Genomic DNA, 16,273 nt, shown 5'->3' on the forward strand with positions numbered 1-16,273 from the left:
TATCCAGTTCTGGGCTCCCTGGGATAAAAGGGACAAGGATCTCCTGGAGAGAGTCCAGCGAAGGGCTATGAAGATGGTTAAGAGCCCAAAGGTTTAAGCTCGCCCCGGGCTCTCCCAGGCACTCGTGCCCCAGAGCAGCAGCCCCTGGGCTGGATGGATGCCATTCCTACAGCAGGGACCAGCACTGACACCAGATCGGCCCCTCCTTGCCCTCAGTCTACAAGGATGGTCGAGGCCCCTGTGGCTCACTGAGGGTGTCAGGGTGGGGAGCGCCTGGCCAGGGCCCCTGTCCTCCCCCTGCCTGCAGCTCCTCACCTTCTCCATGATGAGGTCGTAGAGCAGCGTGACCACACGGACACGGAGGGTCTCTGTCCCTTTCTGCCTGAAGAGGCTCCGGAGGACCTGCAGACCACCCAGCTTGAGGAACTGCTGCTGGGCATAAGGGAAGTGTCTCAGCATGGAGGAGAGTGCGAAGAGAGCCTGGTGGGGAGAGACAACCATCAGCGTGGCAGCCAGGGTGACCAGCACTGTTCATGGCTTCCTACAGAGCAGAAGAAATGCTCCAGTGCAGCTGTGAGGTGCTCCCCAGCACCCGAACGGGCCTGGTGCCATCATTGCTCACACCCACCGGTCCTTGGTAGAGGCTCTGGGCTAAGAACAAGGAGAAGGAGGGGCTGGCTGGCACCGCTCAGCAGACCCCCATTCCCTCCAGCTGATTTGGTTGCCTGGGAAACACCCTTGCCCTGGTACCTGTGCGGCCCAAGGGCAAGGCCCTGCGGCTCCCAGGACACGGCCCCACACCAAGGTCTGTCGTGGCAGCAGCGAGACACCGCTGGGCCTTGTGCAGCACAGGGTTAACTCTGAGGAGGCAACCAGGGCCAAGAGAGGGGTTTACACTGGCCTGGTTGTGATGGCAGCAGCTCAGGGAGGGGACAGGCCCATTCTGCCCCGGGCAGAGCGGGGACACGGGAGGCACTGAGGTGGGCCAGGCGTCCAAGGCCTCCAGGGACAGATCGGAGCTGACAGCCGCCTCTTCCCCAGCCTCATTTGTTTCTATTTTCCATCTCCCGAGTTGCTGCTGGTGAATGGAGGGATGTTGCCATCTCCCTTTTTAACCACGGGCCAAAGGACAGGGGGTGGGGGGGCAGAAAGGCCCTTCTGGCCCAGGCGCCATGCCCCGCTGCACACGCCGGCGCAGGAAACCCACCCGAGCGGCAGCTGCAGCCCTGGCTGGGCAGGGGCCGGGCACCCACTCCTGGGCGGGATCCTGACCCTGCCCTGGAGAGAGACGGGAGGCACCACAGCACAGGAACTGGGAGTTCAAAGCCTCTGACCCCCTGGAGAAGGGGGTTCAGCCCTCAGAGCCTTGTGTAAGACCACATGTAAGTGCAGACACCACTGAGCCTGCCCCTGGGCTGCCAGCAGGACACATTCAGGCTCGCTGGAACAGCCTGCACCCAGCATCCCGGGGCTCCCACAGTGCTGCTGGGGGGCTCTGCACACCCAGCCACCCCATCCCAACACGAGCTGCCAGCTGAGCCACGGGCACTCCTGCCAGCAGCTCCAGGCACCCCGCACTGCACCTCTCTGGCCACGACCTGCTCCCAGCCACAAAGGGCATCCCCTGAGGTTCTCCGGAGGCTCTCCCTCACTGCAGGACTCTTACCCTGGGTTGAGGGGAGTGTATTTAGGGGAGCTTACTAACACACCCGCAGCACACCGCGCTCTGCACAGCAGCAGCTGTGTTACAGATGGATGGAAGAGCCAGCAGATCCCTCGCCCTGCTGAACCCCCTCTCACAGGAGGTCACCGTGTTAAACGCTGAGGTTGGGCTTCCAGGAGCAGCCAGATCATTTCCCAGCCTGTAAACAGAGGCGGCACCGCCCGCTAAAGCGAGGGTAATGAGATCTCACGCTCCAGGGAGAGCAGCAAAGAGGGAGGGCAGTGGTGAGGGAGCCCCCACCCCGACGGACAGCGCTGCACATTTGGCTGGGGGCTCCTGGCATTGCTCGGCTGGCTCCAGAGCCACCGCCAAAGGCAGGACGCAGGGCTGGCTCCAGCAATTAGCTCCTTCCAAATGTCAGTTCCTATGTTTGTTAGCCTCTGATGGTTACTTCTGCCACGGGGACCCCAGGGGAGCTGCAGCACCCAGCCCTGAGCCCCACAGGACTGGCAGGGCTGCCCTGCTGGCAGCGGGGACGAGGCCTGTGGCATCGGGGTGGGGGGCCAGGGCTGCCAGGGGTGGTCAGGCACCCAGGGTGCAATGCAGCTCCCCTGCCCAGCAGGGTCCCATGCTCTCATGATGTTGCTGATGTCCTGAGAGTGCTTATGTCGCATTGGGTGCAAGAAGGGCCTTACCCAGGGACTCAACCCCGGCCACTCACCTTCTTCTTGACAGCCAGGGGCTGCTCTGTAGCCAGAATGACCAGGAGCTTCTGCAGCGCACCGCCCTCAATCGCTTCTATCTGCACCTTGGGGTTGCTGCAGGGACAGAAGAGAGATGTAGGTCACCATCACATCGGGCCTGGGGCTGCACCCCCACGGTGGACACCATCAAGGGGCCTCATCCCAGAGCAAACCCCAGCAGCTCCCACCAACTGCTGCTTGTTGCCCCGTGTGCCACCCCAAACACGGCACAGGCCCGATGCAACCTGAAGCAGTGGCAGTGGGGCTGGGGACAGGCACACCGGGCCGCTGACCCACCCCGCCACATCCCGCCCTCCTCTGCAGCTGCTCATCCTCTCGCTTCACGTCGTGTCTGTTCCAGAACAGCCTTTTGCATTTCAGGCCCTTATTCCCCCTCTCTCTTGCTGTGAACCTGATGCTTTATTTCCAGGCCGCTGTGCTGCGGCACCGCTCCTCCCTCCAGCTCACTGGGAGGAGAAGGTCCCATTGTCCCCTGGCCTCTGCCTCACCAGCTGTGCCTGGCCCCACCACGCACACACCTCCAGGGACTGAATACATCCATCTGTCTGCATGAACCAGGCTACAGCCGCGGGTCTGGCTGTGACCGGCTGTCCCGGTGCTGGCACACGGAGCCAGGCCTTGCCCACTGGCCACACTGCGGCACCGGCTGCCGGGGCAGGGGCCCCACAGCCACACAGACACATTGCAAGCCCAGTGCTGGCACAGCTGGGAAAGTGGCAGAGGGGTCAGATGCTGCAGGGCTCTCTTTTTGGCAGGGCTTTCTGCAACGTACTGTCTGTCTGCCCCCCTGATCCTGGGTCTCCTGCGCTCTGAGGAGGAGCTCCGGCACTTTAGCCCTTGCTCGACTCCGAAGCAGTAATTGCACTGCAGGCAGCCAAAGGTCCCTGCTACAGCAACACACCCACAGTGCTCACTGCTACTGGCAAGCCCATCAAGCAGCCAGTGCCAAGCATCATTCGAGAAATAAGAGAGACAGAGGCAGACAGGGTCATAAAGAACCCAAATGAGAAGACAAATGGACTTGGGCAGGGAGCAGCTTTGAATTAAACCCATGGCTCCCAGAAATACAGCCCAACACTGAGCTCATCTGTGTCACCCATGGTGCTGGGCAAGCTCCCCAACCCACCCTGCCACTGCTGCTCACACCATTTGGAGCCATCCACATCCCAGGGTGTACGGATGCCCGGCTGCAATTACCAGGCAGGAAAAACAGGGGTTCTTGGAAGTCACCCTTGGTTCCTCTTTCCTTCGTGGCTTGCTGTGGTGGGCACCCAGGCAGAGCCATGGGACCCTGCCAAGGACAGGGACATCACGACCTCCCCGGGCAGGGCAGGGAGAAGAAAGAACAAAACCCGGAGCTTCAAGATCCTCCTGCAGAAGAGGTTTTCACTACAGATGCCCATGTGCTGACACTGCTGCAGCCCAGCATCCCTGGGAGCAAGCCAGCTTCTGGGAGGGCTTGAGTCCAGGTGGGACCTGATGCCCATACCAAGATATGTCTATCCGCATCCTCCCCATGGCAAGAGGTGTGAGGTCTCCTCCTGCACCAACAGGATGTTACTTTCCACCTCAGCACGGTGGGAAGTGACCTGTGTGACACCACCCCCCCTTTCCTGCAAAGCAGCGATGGCATCTCTGACCTCCGGGGCTCTGATTTTCCAGAGCTGGGAGTTGATGCAGCAAAGAGATTCACACAGAATCCCAGAACCACAGGGGTTGGAAGGGACCTCCAGAGACCATTGAGCCCAACCCCCTGCCACAGCAGGGTCCCTAGGACAGGTCACACAGGTCAGTGTCCAGACGGGTCTGGACTATCTCCAGAGAAGGAGACTCCACACCCCCTGGGCAGCCTGTCCCAGGGCTCCCTCACCCTCACTGGGAAGAAATTCTTCCCCAGATTGGTGCAGAACTCCCTGTGCTCCAACTTGAGCCCATCGCCCCTTGTCCTGTCCCCACAGACACTGAGAAGAGGCTGCCCATGTCCCCCTGTGTCCCACCCTTCAGCTATTGATAAACACTGATCAGATCCCATCTCAGGCTTCTTTTCTCCAGGCTGAACAGTCCCAGCTCACTCAGCCTTTCCTCGTAGGGGAGATGCTCCAGGCCCTTCATCATCCCCAGTAGCCCTCAGCTGGACTCTCTCCAGGAGATCTCTGTCTTTTTTGTATCAGGGAAAAAGCATCAGCCCCAAAACCTTCAGCTGTCCCCAGGCAACCCCAGGACACCAGCCCACCCCATCCCCCCAAGCTGACCATCTCTGCTCTCCCCTCCAGCCTTTCCTGCAGCCCCACGGACAGTCACAGCCCCTCCAGCACAGAGATGGACGGTGCTGCAGTCCAGAGCGTCGCGGTGCCCTGTCCAGCCTCAGCAACTTCTCCCCGGGCAAAGTCAGAAGAAGAGTACAGTGGTGGGAGGGAGGACAGCTCCCAGTGCAGCTGGGGTTTGGCTGAAGACCCCTGTAACGTACCCCAGCAGGTGGCAAGGTGCTAAGCATGACCCTCACCTCAAAAGAGCTGGAGAGAAGTAACATCTCTCCTACAGAAGTGAATGAATCCCACATCTTCTGGTCTAGAAGGATTTGTAAGCCCAGCTCGTGATTAGACTCCTCTGGGAGTTCAGAGACAAAGAAACCTGCGAAGAAATGTGGCAGTGAGGAGCAATCCATGCCCAGAGGCACTGGCAGTGCCTGAGCCAGGGCAGCTGAGCACGGCCACGCAGGACAGGGCAGGAAACCTTCCCAGGGCCAAGACCAGGGCCCTGCACATCCCCTGAACCCAGGCAGGAGCTCAAATACAGCCCTCCCACTGTGAGAGGCTCTGCTGCAAACCAGGCAGGAGGAAGGAGAGGGGTTGGGGCGGTTCCCAACTCTTTTTTCCAGCGCTGACAGCTTTGGGCTCTGCCTCTCTCTGTACAGGTGGGTTGTGCTTGTTTCAGCTTGGAGCTTTTCTAGGGGAAGGCTCGGCTCTGCCTGGCACATCCATCATCAGCCACACGTTCTCCGTGCAGGCGCGAGCGAGAGGCAAAGGAACCACATCTGCATTTCCAGACCCCCAGGAGGAGCCAGCACCTCCAGCACACAGAAAATAAAACTTCTGATCTGAAAACCTGACCAAATTTCCCATGCAAGTCACAGCACTGGGCAAGGGAGACCAGAGCTAGAGCTTGTCTGAGCATAACCACTCCAGGAGGCGCCTCCTCTACACCAGAGAGCTCTTAGTGCTGCTCCAGGAAAACATCAAGTTCAGGATATCCAATGATATAAATATGATATCCATGATATAAATAATAAACAACTCCACAGTGAGGGACCCAACTGTGAAAGCACTGCACCTCTCAGTGCTCCCTGAGTCACCCAGAGCACTGGATCTAATTAAAGTCTCTGAACCGTGGAGCTTTTGCTGAGGAGCAGCCCCGGAGGCTGGGAAGGCTTCCTGGCCGGTGGGTGTGCTGCTCGCCGCTCAGCAGATTGCGGTTTGATGTCTCCACTGCCAGTTCCCTAGGACAGGTCACACAGGTCAGTGTCCAGATGGGGCTGGAATATCTCCAGAGAAGGAGACTCCACACCCCGCTGGGCAGCCTGTCCCAGGGCTCTGTCACCCTCACCGTGAAGAAGTTCTTACAGACACCTCAGCGCTGGCACAGACCTGGGGGTGCTCAGCAGATGCGATCAGCCAGCCTCCAACCTGGGAGAAGAACAGCTACAGGGGCTTAACGCAAGCGCCCAGCTTGGGTTCAGGCAGCTTCCCAAAGAGAGACCCTCTGTATTAAACAGCCCCAGTGTGCCCTGGGAGGACCCACCCTCACTGTGGGGTCACACCATATCCCCTCCAGATGTGGCCCCCCACTGCATGCCCGAGGTCCTCACGCCTCCCAGCCGTGTGGCCCATGTCCATCAGCTCCATCTCTCCCTCACTCAGCCAAACGAGCCCAGGGACAGGCTCGCTGGGGTTGAGCCATGCAAGAGACCACCTGGGCACTAGGCCAGGCAGCTGGCCAAGATGCACTGAGCAGGGGTGAAGAGCTTGGGGAGACCAGCAGGAATCTCTACTGTCCTCAAGTGCCCACACCATTGTCTCTGAGAAAACTCCTGAGAAAGCTCTGTCACACAGTTGGCTTTGTCCTTGAGCAGGGGATTCTGAACTTCGTGAGATGCAGGACATCCCTCCCCAGTGGAGAGAGGGAGCTGTGTCTTTGCCCAGTGCAGATTTAACATGTGACACTTCCTTCCTGGTGACTGGAGGAGGGGGACTGTGCCCTTTGGGTGAGAGGGGAGAACACACACGCAGGAGAAGGAGAGCCAGAAGAAAACCTCCCTCCGAGCCCGCCTGCTGCAGCTCGCGGTGGCAGAGGGAACGCTCCATTTTCTGCCAGTTTATATTTCACTGCGTTGGAGTTACAACTTCCCACGAGGGGCCAGGAATGATTAGAGTCAAGGCTTGTTTGCCAGAACACTGCAAGCCTCAGCGGCGCAAGGAGAGGGGAGGAGAAGCAATAACAACACGGGCTGACATGCCGTGATCAGCACGGCTGGAGTGAGACTGAAATGAAGCTGCCGCGGCGCCCGTGACCAGCGGCAGCTCCTAGTGAAAGCAGAGATGGGACCCAGCATCTTCCACCAGCCAACGGGTCAAGATGCTTTCTCCCTCCTTCCCTTTCCCCCTCCAATAAAGCTCTCTGTGGAAGCGGCAAGACCTTTAGGATGGGGATGACCTTTAGGATGGGGATGACCAACCAGAGGATTCCTGGAGGAGACGTGGTCTGCCAAGCTGGGACCAGAGCCCTGGGAACAGCCTCTCCACATGCTGTGTTTCTCTAGCATCTCATTGTGGGGCTGCTGGGGACCTGCTCATGGGACAGCTGCTGTGTCTCCCTGGCTTCAGGAGGAGCAGCACCAGCTGCGTGGCCACAGCTGTTGCTCCTGCAAATCCAGCTTGGGCTTCGCCTTTGCCATCTGCACCAGCAAACTCATTGCATAGAAGCAGCTCCTGTTTGGCTGAAGGAGGGATATTTTAAGAGTACTACATGTGAGAGATATCTGTTAGGAGATATCCTGGGAGGAACAGGGTAAGGGTGACCCCAAGTACACGTACCCAAATTTAAAAGGGCCTTGTAGAAGTTTTTCTAGACCACACATGCGAGGGGCGTGGGAAGACTGAAAAGCAGCAACACAGCCCTGAGGCAACAGCGGCTCTCGAGTTAAGTGGGAGCTTGTGATACAGCAGCAAAATTAGATTGAAATTAAAAATAAAAAAAAATAGGAAAAGCAAGCAGTGTGGTGGGACCTGGGGACTCAGAAGCGCAGGGCAGGGAGGTAAACGCTGTCGTCTCTCCTTCTCCAGCAAGGACACACTGAGAATGTTTATTTCTTGCCCTGCTTGTTGTCCAAACCACATGAGACCCTAAGAAAATAAAAGGGTCATCTCCTTACTCTGAGCATCGTGCTGACACCAGGTAGAGGAGGACCAAAAAAAGGTGCCGATGGGGATGTGCAAGGAGCACAGCCCTTCTCCTGCCCTGGCTGGAGCGTGTCCTGCTGCAGTGGGGGGCTGTGCACCCGGTCTCATGGGCACTGGCTGCTGAGTTACAGCAGCATCCTTCCCCAGGGCGCGGCCAGGGAAATCTGGAGCTTGGGCTTTGATGAAAGCCCGGCGTGATGGTGAAAAGGCATGATAATCACCGGGCTAGACAGGACTTAATGGGTCTCTTCTCTCGTCAGAACCAGCGGTCTGCGATGCCACGTGGGAAATCAAAGCCAGGGATCAAAGTCTGTGAGTCTGTGAAACAGCCTAAAAAATTTAGTACAGTCGATTTAGCTTGTGCTCTAACCTGAGCATCAGCAAGAGGCAGCACGGCAGCACAGCTTACCTTGCCCTCCCACTCTTTTCAGCCCCCCCACACCCCAGCTTCCACTCCAAAAATCTGTTCACGCTAAAATTATCTGGCAAATAACAGGGAGATCAAATTTATCATCACCATGTCAGTGTGTAAAGGTCTGCCTGGAATTCGCAATACCAGCCCAAACAATAGCTCAAAGTCCAAGGCTCTGGGTAAGGGCTGAAAGAGAAGGTGGGATGTCCAGCAGCCCAGTTAATGCTCCCACAGCTGAGCTTCAGAGTGCAGGATTAGGAAAAAACCCACCCAATGCTGAAACAGCCCCAGTGAGAAGTGCTGCGTGTGGAGAACACGGCTTCCTGCATGAGCTATCCCCTGAGCAACGCCTGCAGCCAGCCCAGCCAGCTCCCAGCCCACAACTCCCCTGGTGTGTATCCCCCGGGGTACGTCTCCTCCCAGAGTCTGTTCTGGAAGAGAACCAGGACAATTCAGTGCAAACCACTCACATCCCCCTGCGCAAGCCCGTCCCCTGAAACATGCCCCAGCTCTCTGTGGGACACCAGCAAGTGATGCTCAAGTGCAGGGTTGGTGAATCTCTTCCAAAAACACGTGTTCAACACAGAGTCCTTCCACTCTTGCAGAGTATCACACTACCAAAAAGGAGCTGGGACATTTGCACCCACAATATGAGACATATAAAGTAACCCCAACCCAGTGAAGGGTTGGCATTAGGAGGAGGAGGAGAAGGAGGGATGAAGCATGGCCAAACCCCCACCAACGTCCGCATGCAGCAGGACTGGCCTAGAAAGCCTCTTCCCTGAGCATCAGCTCCAACCGGAGTTTACCACAGACAAAGGCCTTCAGAGCTGTGACTTAAGGATATGAAAAACCACCCAGAAAAATGGGGCCCTAAGTAGTTACACCGATCAAAATACACCAGAGAAGAAAGTGGGGGTGAGAGGGGCAAACCTGACAAAAGGAAAGCGAGGTTTCAATAGGCAACACAATACAACAATTTTGTCGCAGAGATGTGAGGCATAAAAGAGCCGTTAGATGTTCAAAAGCCCAGAATACAGGAGAGATGCAAAAAGAAAAACCTCGAGAAGATGAAAATCTCCACTTCAATGCAATGCTGCCTTCTCACTTTCTACCAAGCCAGGCGCTCGTCGCGGTGGCGGGGGAGCAGCAGCATCCCTGCGAGAGCAACACATCTCAACGTGACATAATGGGTTACATCGACGCGAGTAAGGGTTTTAATGAGCAATTAGGTTATTGAGTATTTGTCGCTAAGAAGAGAATAGAACCGCAGAGAATAAGTTGGAGCAGAGTATGTGATTCTGGGATTTTGATGGGCTAATGCGCTGCTTGAACCGAGGGAGCGTGAGTCACCCCAGCGAGGAGGCAGGAATAGTGTGGAAGGCTGCCTGGAAAAACCCAGGGGAACCTTGGCTTGCTCTCGACCATGTATCTGCATCCCAGGCACCAGCAAGAGAGAGCTGAGCTTCTCAGGAGCCCTGCAATTTCCTCACTGAAAGCAGGATGGCTACAAAGTCAGACCTGTTACGGGCAAGCCCTGCGCTCCCTGGGGACACAGTTACATTGGGTTCAACCAGAGAGAACCGCTCTCGGGTAGGCGACGCAGAGGATTACATGAGCCAGCAGTGGCTCTGGCAGCTCGGAAGGCCAACGGGATCCTGGGCTCCATCAGCAGAGGGGTGGCAGCAGGGACAGGGAGGGGATTGTCCCTCTCTGCTCTGCCCTCCTGAGGCCACAGCTGGAGTCCTGTGTCCAGAGCTGGGGCCCCAATACAAGAAAGATGTGGGGCTGTTGGAGAGGGTTCAGAGGAGCCACGGAGATGCTCAGAGGGCTGGAGCAGCTCCCCTATGAAGAGAGGCTGAGGGAGCTGGGCTTGTTCAGGCTAGAGAAGAGAAGGCTGCAGGGGGACCTCATTGCAGCCTTCCAGACCCTGAACGGAGCAGAGGAACAGGAGGGGAATCAACTTTTTAAAAGGGTAGAGAATGGCAGGACAAGGGGGAATGGATTAAAGCTGAAAGAAGGAAGGTTTAGATGAGATATTAGGGGGAAGTTTTTTACAGAGAGAGTGGTGAGGTGCTGGAACAGGCTGCCCAGAGAGGTGGTGGGTGCCCCGTCCCTGGGGGTGTTCAAGGCCAGGTTGGCAACCTTGTGTAGCTCCAGGCCTGGAGGTTGGTGGCCCTGCCTGTGGCAGGGGGTTGGAGCTCTGTGATCCTTGGGGTCCCTTCCAACCCAGACCAGTCTGGGATTCTATGATTACCTAACCTGAGCTCGCCAGCCCTTGGCAGTCACAACGGCTTTGAGTGGGAAGTGTAGAGCGGAGCTGCCTCTCACGGTGTGACCAGGGTCAAGAGCCATGGAGAGCTCCGCGGGGAGGGGACCTGGCTCCGCGAGCCCTGCGAGGGCAAGGCTAAGGCAGCTAATATTTTGGAACAGGGAAATAAAATAATCAGACAAGCTGCAGTGCTGTAATGTAGCATAACAGATGGATAATTAGATTTATATGAAGAGCTGTAAAAGTAATTAAATGAAAAAACAGAATAGCAAATGTGCTGCAGCGACACCTCACAGGGGTGCGGGAAGCGTCCGGAGCCAGAGCCAGTGGCCCGGGTGCAGGGGAGTGGGCACCAAGCCAGGGTATCTGTCTGGGTCAACTGAAATGAGTTGTCACCCAAAGCATGATGGAGAGGAGCGATGTGAGCAGGGGCACCGAGTCAAACTGCAGCTGGAAGTGCCTGCGAAGGCAAGGGTAAGAAACAGCCCCATGAAGGCGAGCCCATCTTCTCCCTTCTTCTGATGGTGAAGGATGGGTCTGTGCCATCCACTCCTGAGGGTCTGTCAGCCCTCAGGATTTAAGGGCTCCATCTACAACCACTGATCGAGGGCACTGCGTGAGCTCTTTCCCAGCACAACGCACTGAATGACTGATCCTTCCAGGTAGGTGTACAAGCAAGTGCTCTGTGGTGCATGGGGAAGGACATCCTGGGAACCCCCCCGGTGCTCAATCACCCAAACTGATGCTTTACTTTCAGGCATAAATCAACCACTCCCCGGGCATTTCTGAAAGCCTGTTGTTCTACCATGGGTCACATGTATTGCTGCCTATGGAAGGGGTTGGTTTCATCAGGGGCTGTATCAATACCAAGTGAGCAGCTCTCTACACGTAGAGGCAGGACTCATTTATTCCCATGCCATTCTGGCCAGAGCCCACAAAGCCCACACTGATTTCTTTTCAAAAACCACAACACTGTGAGGAAGAACAACACTGCAGGATTAATATCGTGTCCTTGAGCTCATCTGGTGTTTTCCAGCACAGAGACTTCAAAGCACCCCCTGATTTATGGATGAAGAGCTCCCAGGAGCATCGGTAGCCGCACCGAGGTTCAAGCGTTAGTCCTGGGCTCTGGCCTCTCCACTCATCCCCTTCTTCACGCTCCTTTTCTCTGCACACCCCATACCTCCTGACTCCAAAACTCAACTGGCCGAGGACCAGCCAGGGTCCTGCCTAACCCTTTGCCACTGCCGCAGGGCCCCTGAACGTGACCCTTCCACAACAGCGTCTGGCAGAGGGGCAGCTTTGCAGGGAAGCATCCCTGCAAGGCCTGCCGTACGGCACTCAGCGTAACTCACAGCATGCAAAGTTACTCATATGTTCCACAAAAACCTATTCACACACCTTAGGTACCACGAAAACACTGCAATAGATGTCTGAAAGCCCCACAAGAAGAAATCCTCTGTGCAGACGGCTGGGCTCCTAACATTCAGCTCATATTCTCCAGCAGCAGCTAACACATCCCACTGACAATCCTGAGAGATGTTAAAAGGTGGCCTCAGGCCAAGACCTTCTATTGTTATTCGCTTTATTTGTTTGCTTGATAATTTGAGCTGATTTTTCTTTAAGACAAGTACTAATAATATTTTAAAAAAGAAAGAACCCCCCCAAGCCTTTCCCTTGCCTGGCGTGTCCCTGTCAGGAACGCCAGCGGAGCGCCGGCACTCTCCCCAGCTCTTCCCCGAGACACAAAGCGAAGTGTGAGAACAGGCACTTCACTTCTCTCCCTTCCAGCAGCATCTCTGCGATGCTCTGTCCTATTTTAACCCTGCCATCTGTTCCACAAGGCTCCGCGTTCCTCCCGTAACCGAGGAAGGCAGCGCCCTGCATCAAGCAAACCTACCATCTCCCACCCGCTTCGCTTACGGCCGAGCCCTGGAGCACCCCTGGGTGCCATGAAGGAAGGTACCGCTCTTAACCAACCCTCCTGCTCATTGCTCACGAGCCTCATCCCAGCCCATCCTGCTCCTCTGCAGGGAAGGGGAGATGCTGGATCGCAGGGAGCATCACACCCACTGCCCTGTCATCTCTGAAGCTCTGGCTGCTCCCGGCCCCCCCGGTGTAACAGGAATATTACAATCGTTTCAGGCTTGAAAAGTGGATTTGTTTCACTGAGTCATGATTCAAAAAATGAGACTTTGCTCCATTTACAAAAGCAAATCACCATCTTGCAAATGCCAAGCACAGATTGCAGCTCCAAAAGCAAAGCCTGGGGAACACTTCCAGCCAGAGAGAGAATGGAAAAGCTGCATCTGCAAAAGCTGGGAAACCTTTTATTTTTTTCTTATTTATCCATTTTTCATCAACAGAAAGTATGACCTGTGGAATACCAGCTCCTGGAGAAACCTAATGACCACATTCTGCACCGACCTGATCACATGTTAACAGAGGGGAAAGCAACAGCAGGAGAGCTGCCATGGGAGCAGGGACCATGATGCTGGAACGCAACCCCCAGCCAATTCCAGCCAGTCCCAGGGTGGGAAGCCCTCGAGGAAAACTGGGGAGCCACGGAAAGCACAAGAAATCCTTTCTGCTTTCTGATTCATCCCCACTCAAACACCCACGTGCCACAGCAGAGGAGGCTGGAGCTGCTACATTTAGGATGACATTTAAAAATCAAGGTTGCGCTGCTGATGGTCATTAAAAAACCAACAGCATTTTTTCCCAAACAAGTGGGTACTCACACCAGTGTCCCTTCCAAATATCTGCACAGCAGTCAGCTCTCCAGCAGCTTCAGTGAAAGATAAAGGCGAATTGCACTCACCTGTAATTACCGTCATTACTGTCGTCCTTGTTTCTTAAACACCACTATATACCTTTACATTTGCTAATACAAAACAAGACAGACCCATTTCCCCAAAGCTTTTTAAGTGTCACATTCATCCCACTTAACGTTAGACACCTAAAATTAAGACATCTAGCTCAGAGGAGCTGCCCGGGCTTGCTTAGTGATGTGTCCCACCCTGTGGCCTGCATATCCCTGGAGACCCAGCCACTGCTCCTCAGTCCCCATGGGACTTGCCCGAGCTAATCCTGAAATCAACCCCTGCTCAGGGCTTTAGGTGCGCTCAGAAGGTGCCCGAGGAAATCATGGTCACCAGCAGCAAGCAGAAACGATGATCTGACCCTGGGAAATGTCTCCGACTCCAGTTTTACAATGGGATGATTTGTCCTTTGGAGGCTCCCTGTCTCTCTGGAGGTCTTTCTGTCTCTCTTGCCTGGCTGGAGATGGAGCCTGGAGAGTTAGTGCAGGTGGATACTTGTGAAGGAAGACTGAAGCTAGGTGATGTGGATCCCATCTTCCAAAGAGGGTGAATGAAACACCCACCAATGCCTGAATCAAACTGCCAAGGCAGGGGGGTTGGACCTGATGATCTCTTGAGATCTCTTCCAACCCCTATGATTCTGTGAGTTAAAATAACCAAGCTACCTAATAAAATATGGTAACGATGCAATGAATTCATGTGCATGCATATATATATATATATAAAAGCTGCAGCAGGAACCTCAGCTAACCTGGATGCTCAGAAAGGGCTGGAGCAAGGAGAGGAACCATATTCAGAAGGGCTAGACGAGCAAAGAGATAATTATGAAGGAAGAAGGGAACTTCAGCAGTGCCCCCGACATCACTGACGGATGGAGATACCTCGGCAAAGAAAGCCAACATATGCTTAATGACCCTAAAGGCAGGGAGAAAAAGCCCTCACTAGCAACAGTGGAGGAGGGAGCTGACAGACAGACATAGCCTGGCAATGAAATAGTTAGGAAAAGCCAGGAAGATCTTGAGGTGAACACAGCCTTTGTAGTGGGGAGCAGTGATACGGGCATCAGAGGCAGGAGATAAAGGCTTAATCAGCAGGGCAGGAGAAAGATGAGATGCCTGGATTTGGAAACAGCTTGGATGCGAAGGGCGAAGGAGGAAGCGGGGTTCGATTTATTCAGCGCTCTGGAACTGTGGAAAGACATACGCTACGCAAATGTTAGTTGTGATGATCACTTCCCACTGCTAGACTTCGTTAGGAGAGGACGGGAAGGTGACACAACCAGGAGTTCACACATGTGCTGCGAAGGCGCGGGAGGAGGAGACGTGCCAGTAATTGCCGGGATGTAGAAGCCCAGTCGATCGCAGCCTAGTAAACAAATCTGGGGCTGCGTTCCCAGCTGCCTCACAGTGAGGAGAGAAGGAAGCCACTGCCCCATCGATGGGTCTGCTGAGGGCATGGTGCATGTTGACGGGTGGCCTGCCTGCCCTGGGGGTGCTGGGTTGCTGTGGAAGCTGTAGATGTTTAAGGACAGCACTTCGGAAACTGATGGTCCTAGAATGGTGCTCCCTGCCCAGCCAGACACTCATGACCCCACCCAGGAGCGCCCTGCTCTGAGCTGGTGTAGAGCATCTCCCTGCAACATCCATCATCTCAGCACACAGCAGACAGACTGACGCGGGGCCATGTACACGAAGGGGCTGCCATGGCCTCCAGCTGAGTACACCAACCTGTGAGAAGAGAAGCCACCTGCTCTGCACTGATGACTAATGGCACGAGTGCATCATCCTCCCTTGACCTCCCTGGAGTGTGAGCACTGGCCTCCTTCCCAAGCAGAGCCACTGTTACCTCCTGCAGACAATATCCACTGCTGATTTGTGACGATGAGCTCAGCAGTCACAAACATCCTGCCTTCTCCTGTCCTTACTCACATCCTTCCCTCTCTGCTCCCCACACCAGCACAGACACCAGCTTCCCAGCAGTCCCAGGGGAATCAGTATGGCTCTTCATTCTCCCCCACTGTACAGGCCAGCTCTTCAGCCTACCCCAGAGCTGATGGTATAGAGTGGCACCGGCACAGCAAGGCGAGACGTCTCCCCAGGCTGTGCAGTGCAAAGTCCAGGTCAACAAGTATTGTGACCTGTCCGAGCAGCTATTGGGAAACCACCACCCAACATACCAACCTACCTCCTTCCCACTCTTCTTCTGCCTGTTGTGCAAAAGCAAGAAAACATTCTCAGTTGGACCTAAACCCATCAGTTTGAAGTTCAGCCATGGATGGCATCTACTCTTCATCCCCAGGAGGGCCCACCCCACAGTAGGGGTTGGACACAAAGCGCTTACCAGGCTGGGAACAAGAGTCAGGCAGGCCTTGTTTAGAACTGTTACTTTAGTTCAAATCCTCTCTCTTTAGTATCTCTTTAGTATCCACCAGAGCCTGGTACTCTTGTGGGCCTGACATGCCAGGCCATTGGATCCACACAGTCCAATAAACTCGGTTATCCCTCCCCTCCACCTGGCTGGAGGCAGCGTCCCTCTAACACTGCTGATCATATTTGCTGTTCACTGGTTGCACAAAGGACTTAGAGGTCCCTTCAAGAGGATCAGACATATGTTCCCTGTGGATCCCCCAAACACAGCACCGATCTTCTAGCGGGCCTGCCATGGGGTGAACATGAGCAAGACCCAGGCCTCAAGCACTCACCCCTGCTCCCGTCCTTAACACTGCGCCCTGACAGCACACGGTGCATAACGCCTCGGACACTCTGGGTCTGTGTATTTAGGGTGATGGACCTCTGCATCTCACAGCACAGATGTGGGGGCCTGCAGCTGACCTGGACTGCTGCTCTGTACTGAAATGTAGGCCACAGAGCTACTTCAGCTCTGC

The 16,273-nt window shown here is 55.4% G+C and overlaps 1 protein-coding gene across 1 annotated transcript in view; it reads right to left on the reverse strand.

Annotated features, from left to right (window-relative positions):
* SIL1 (SIL1 nucleotide exchange factor) overlaps positions 1 to 16,273 on the reverse strand; it is a 97,477-nt gene that overhangs the window by 1,861 nt on the left and 79,343 nt on the right. The window contains exons 9-10 of the mRNA XM_084268557.1: positions 2,385 to 2,481; positions 316 to 480 (exon numbers count right to left, since the gene is read on the reverse strand). Coding sequence (XP_084124683.1) covers positions 316 to 480; positions 2,385 to 2,481 — 262 coding nt within the window. The remainder of the gene's footprint in view (positions 1 to 315; positions 481 to 2,384; positions 2,482 to 16,273) is intronic.

This window comes from Gallinula chloropus, assembly GCF_964237585.1.
Source record: "Gallinula chloropus genome assembly, chromosome: 10".
NCBI classification, from domain to species: Eukaryota; Metazoa; Chordata; class Aves; order Gruiformes; family Rallidae; genus Gallinula; species Gallinula chloropus.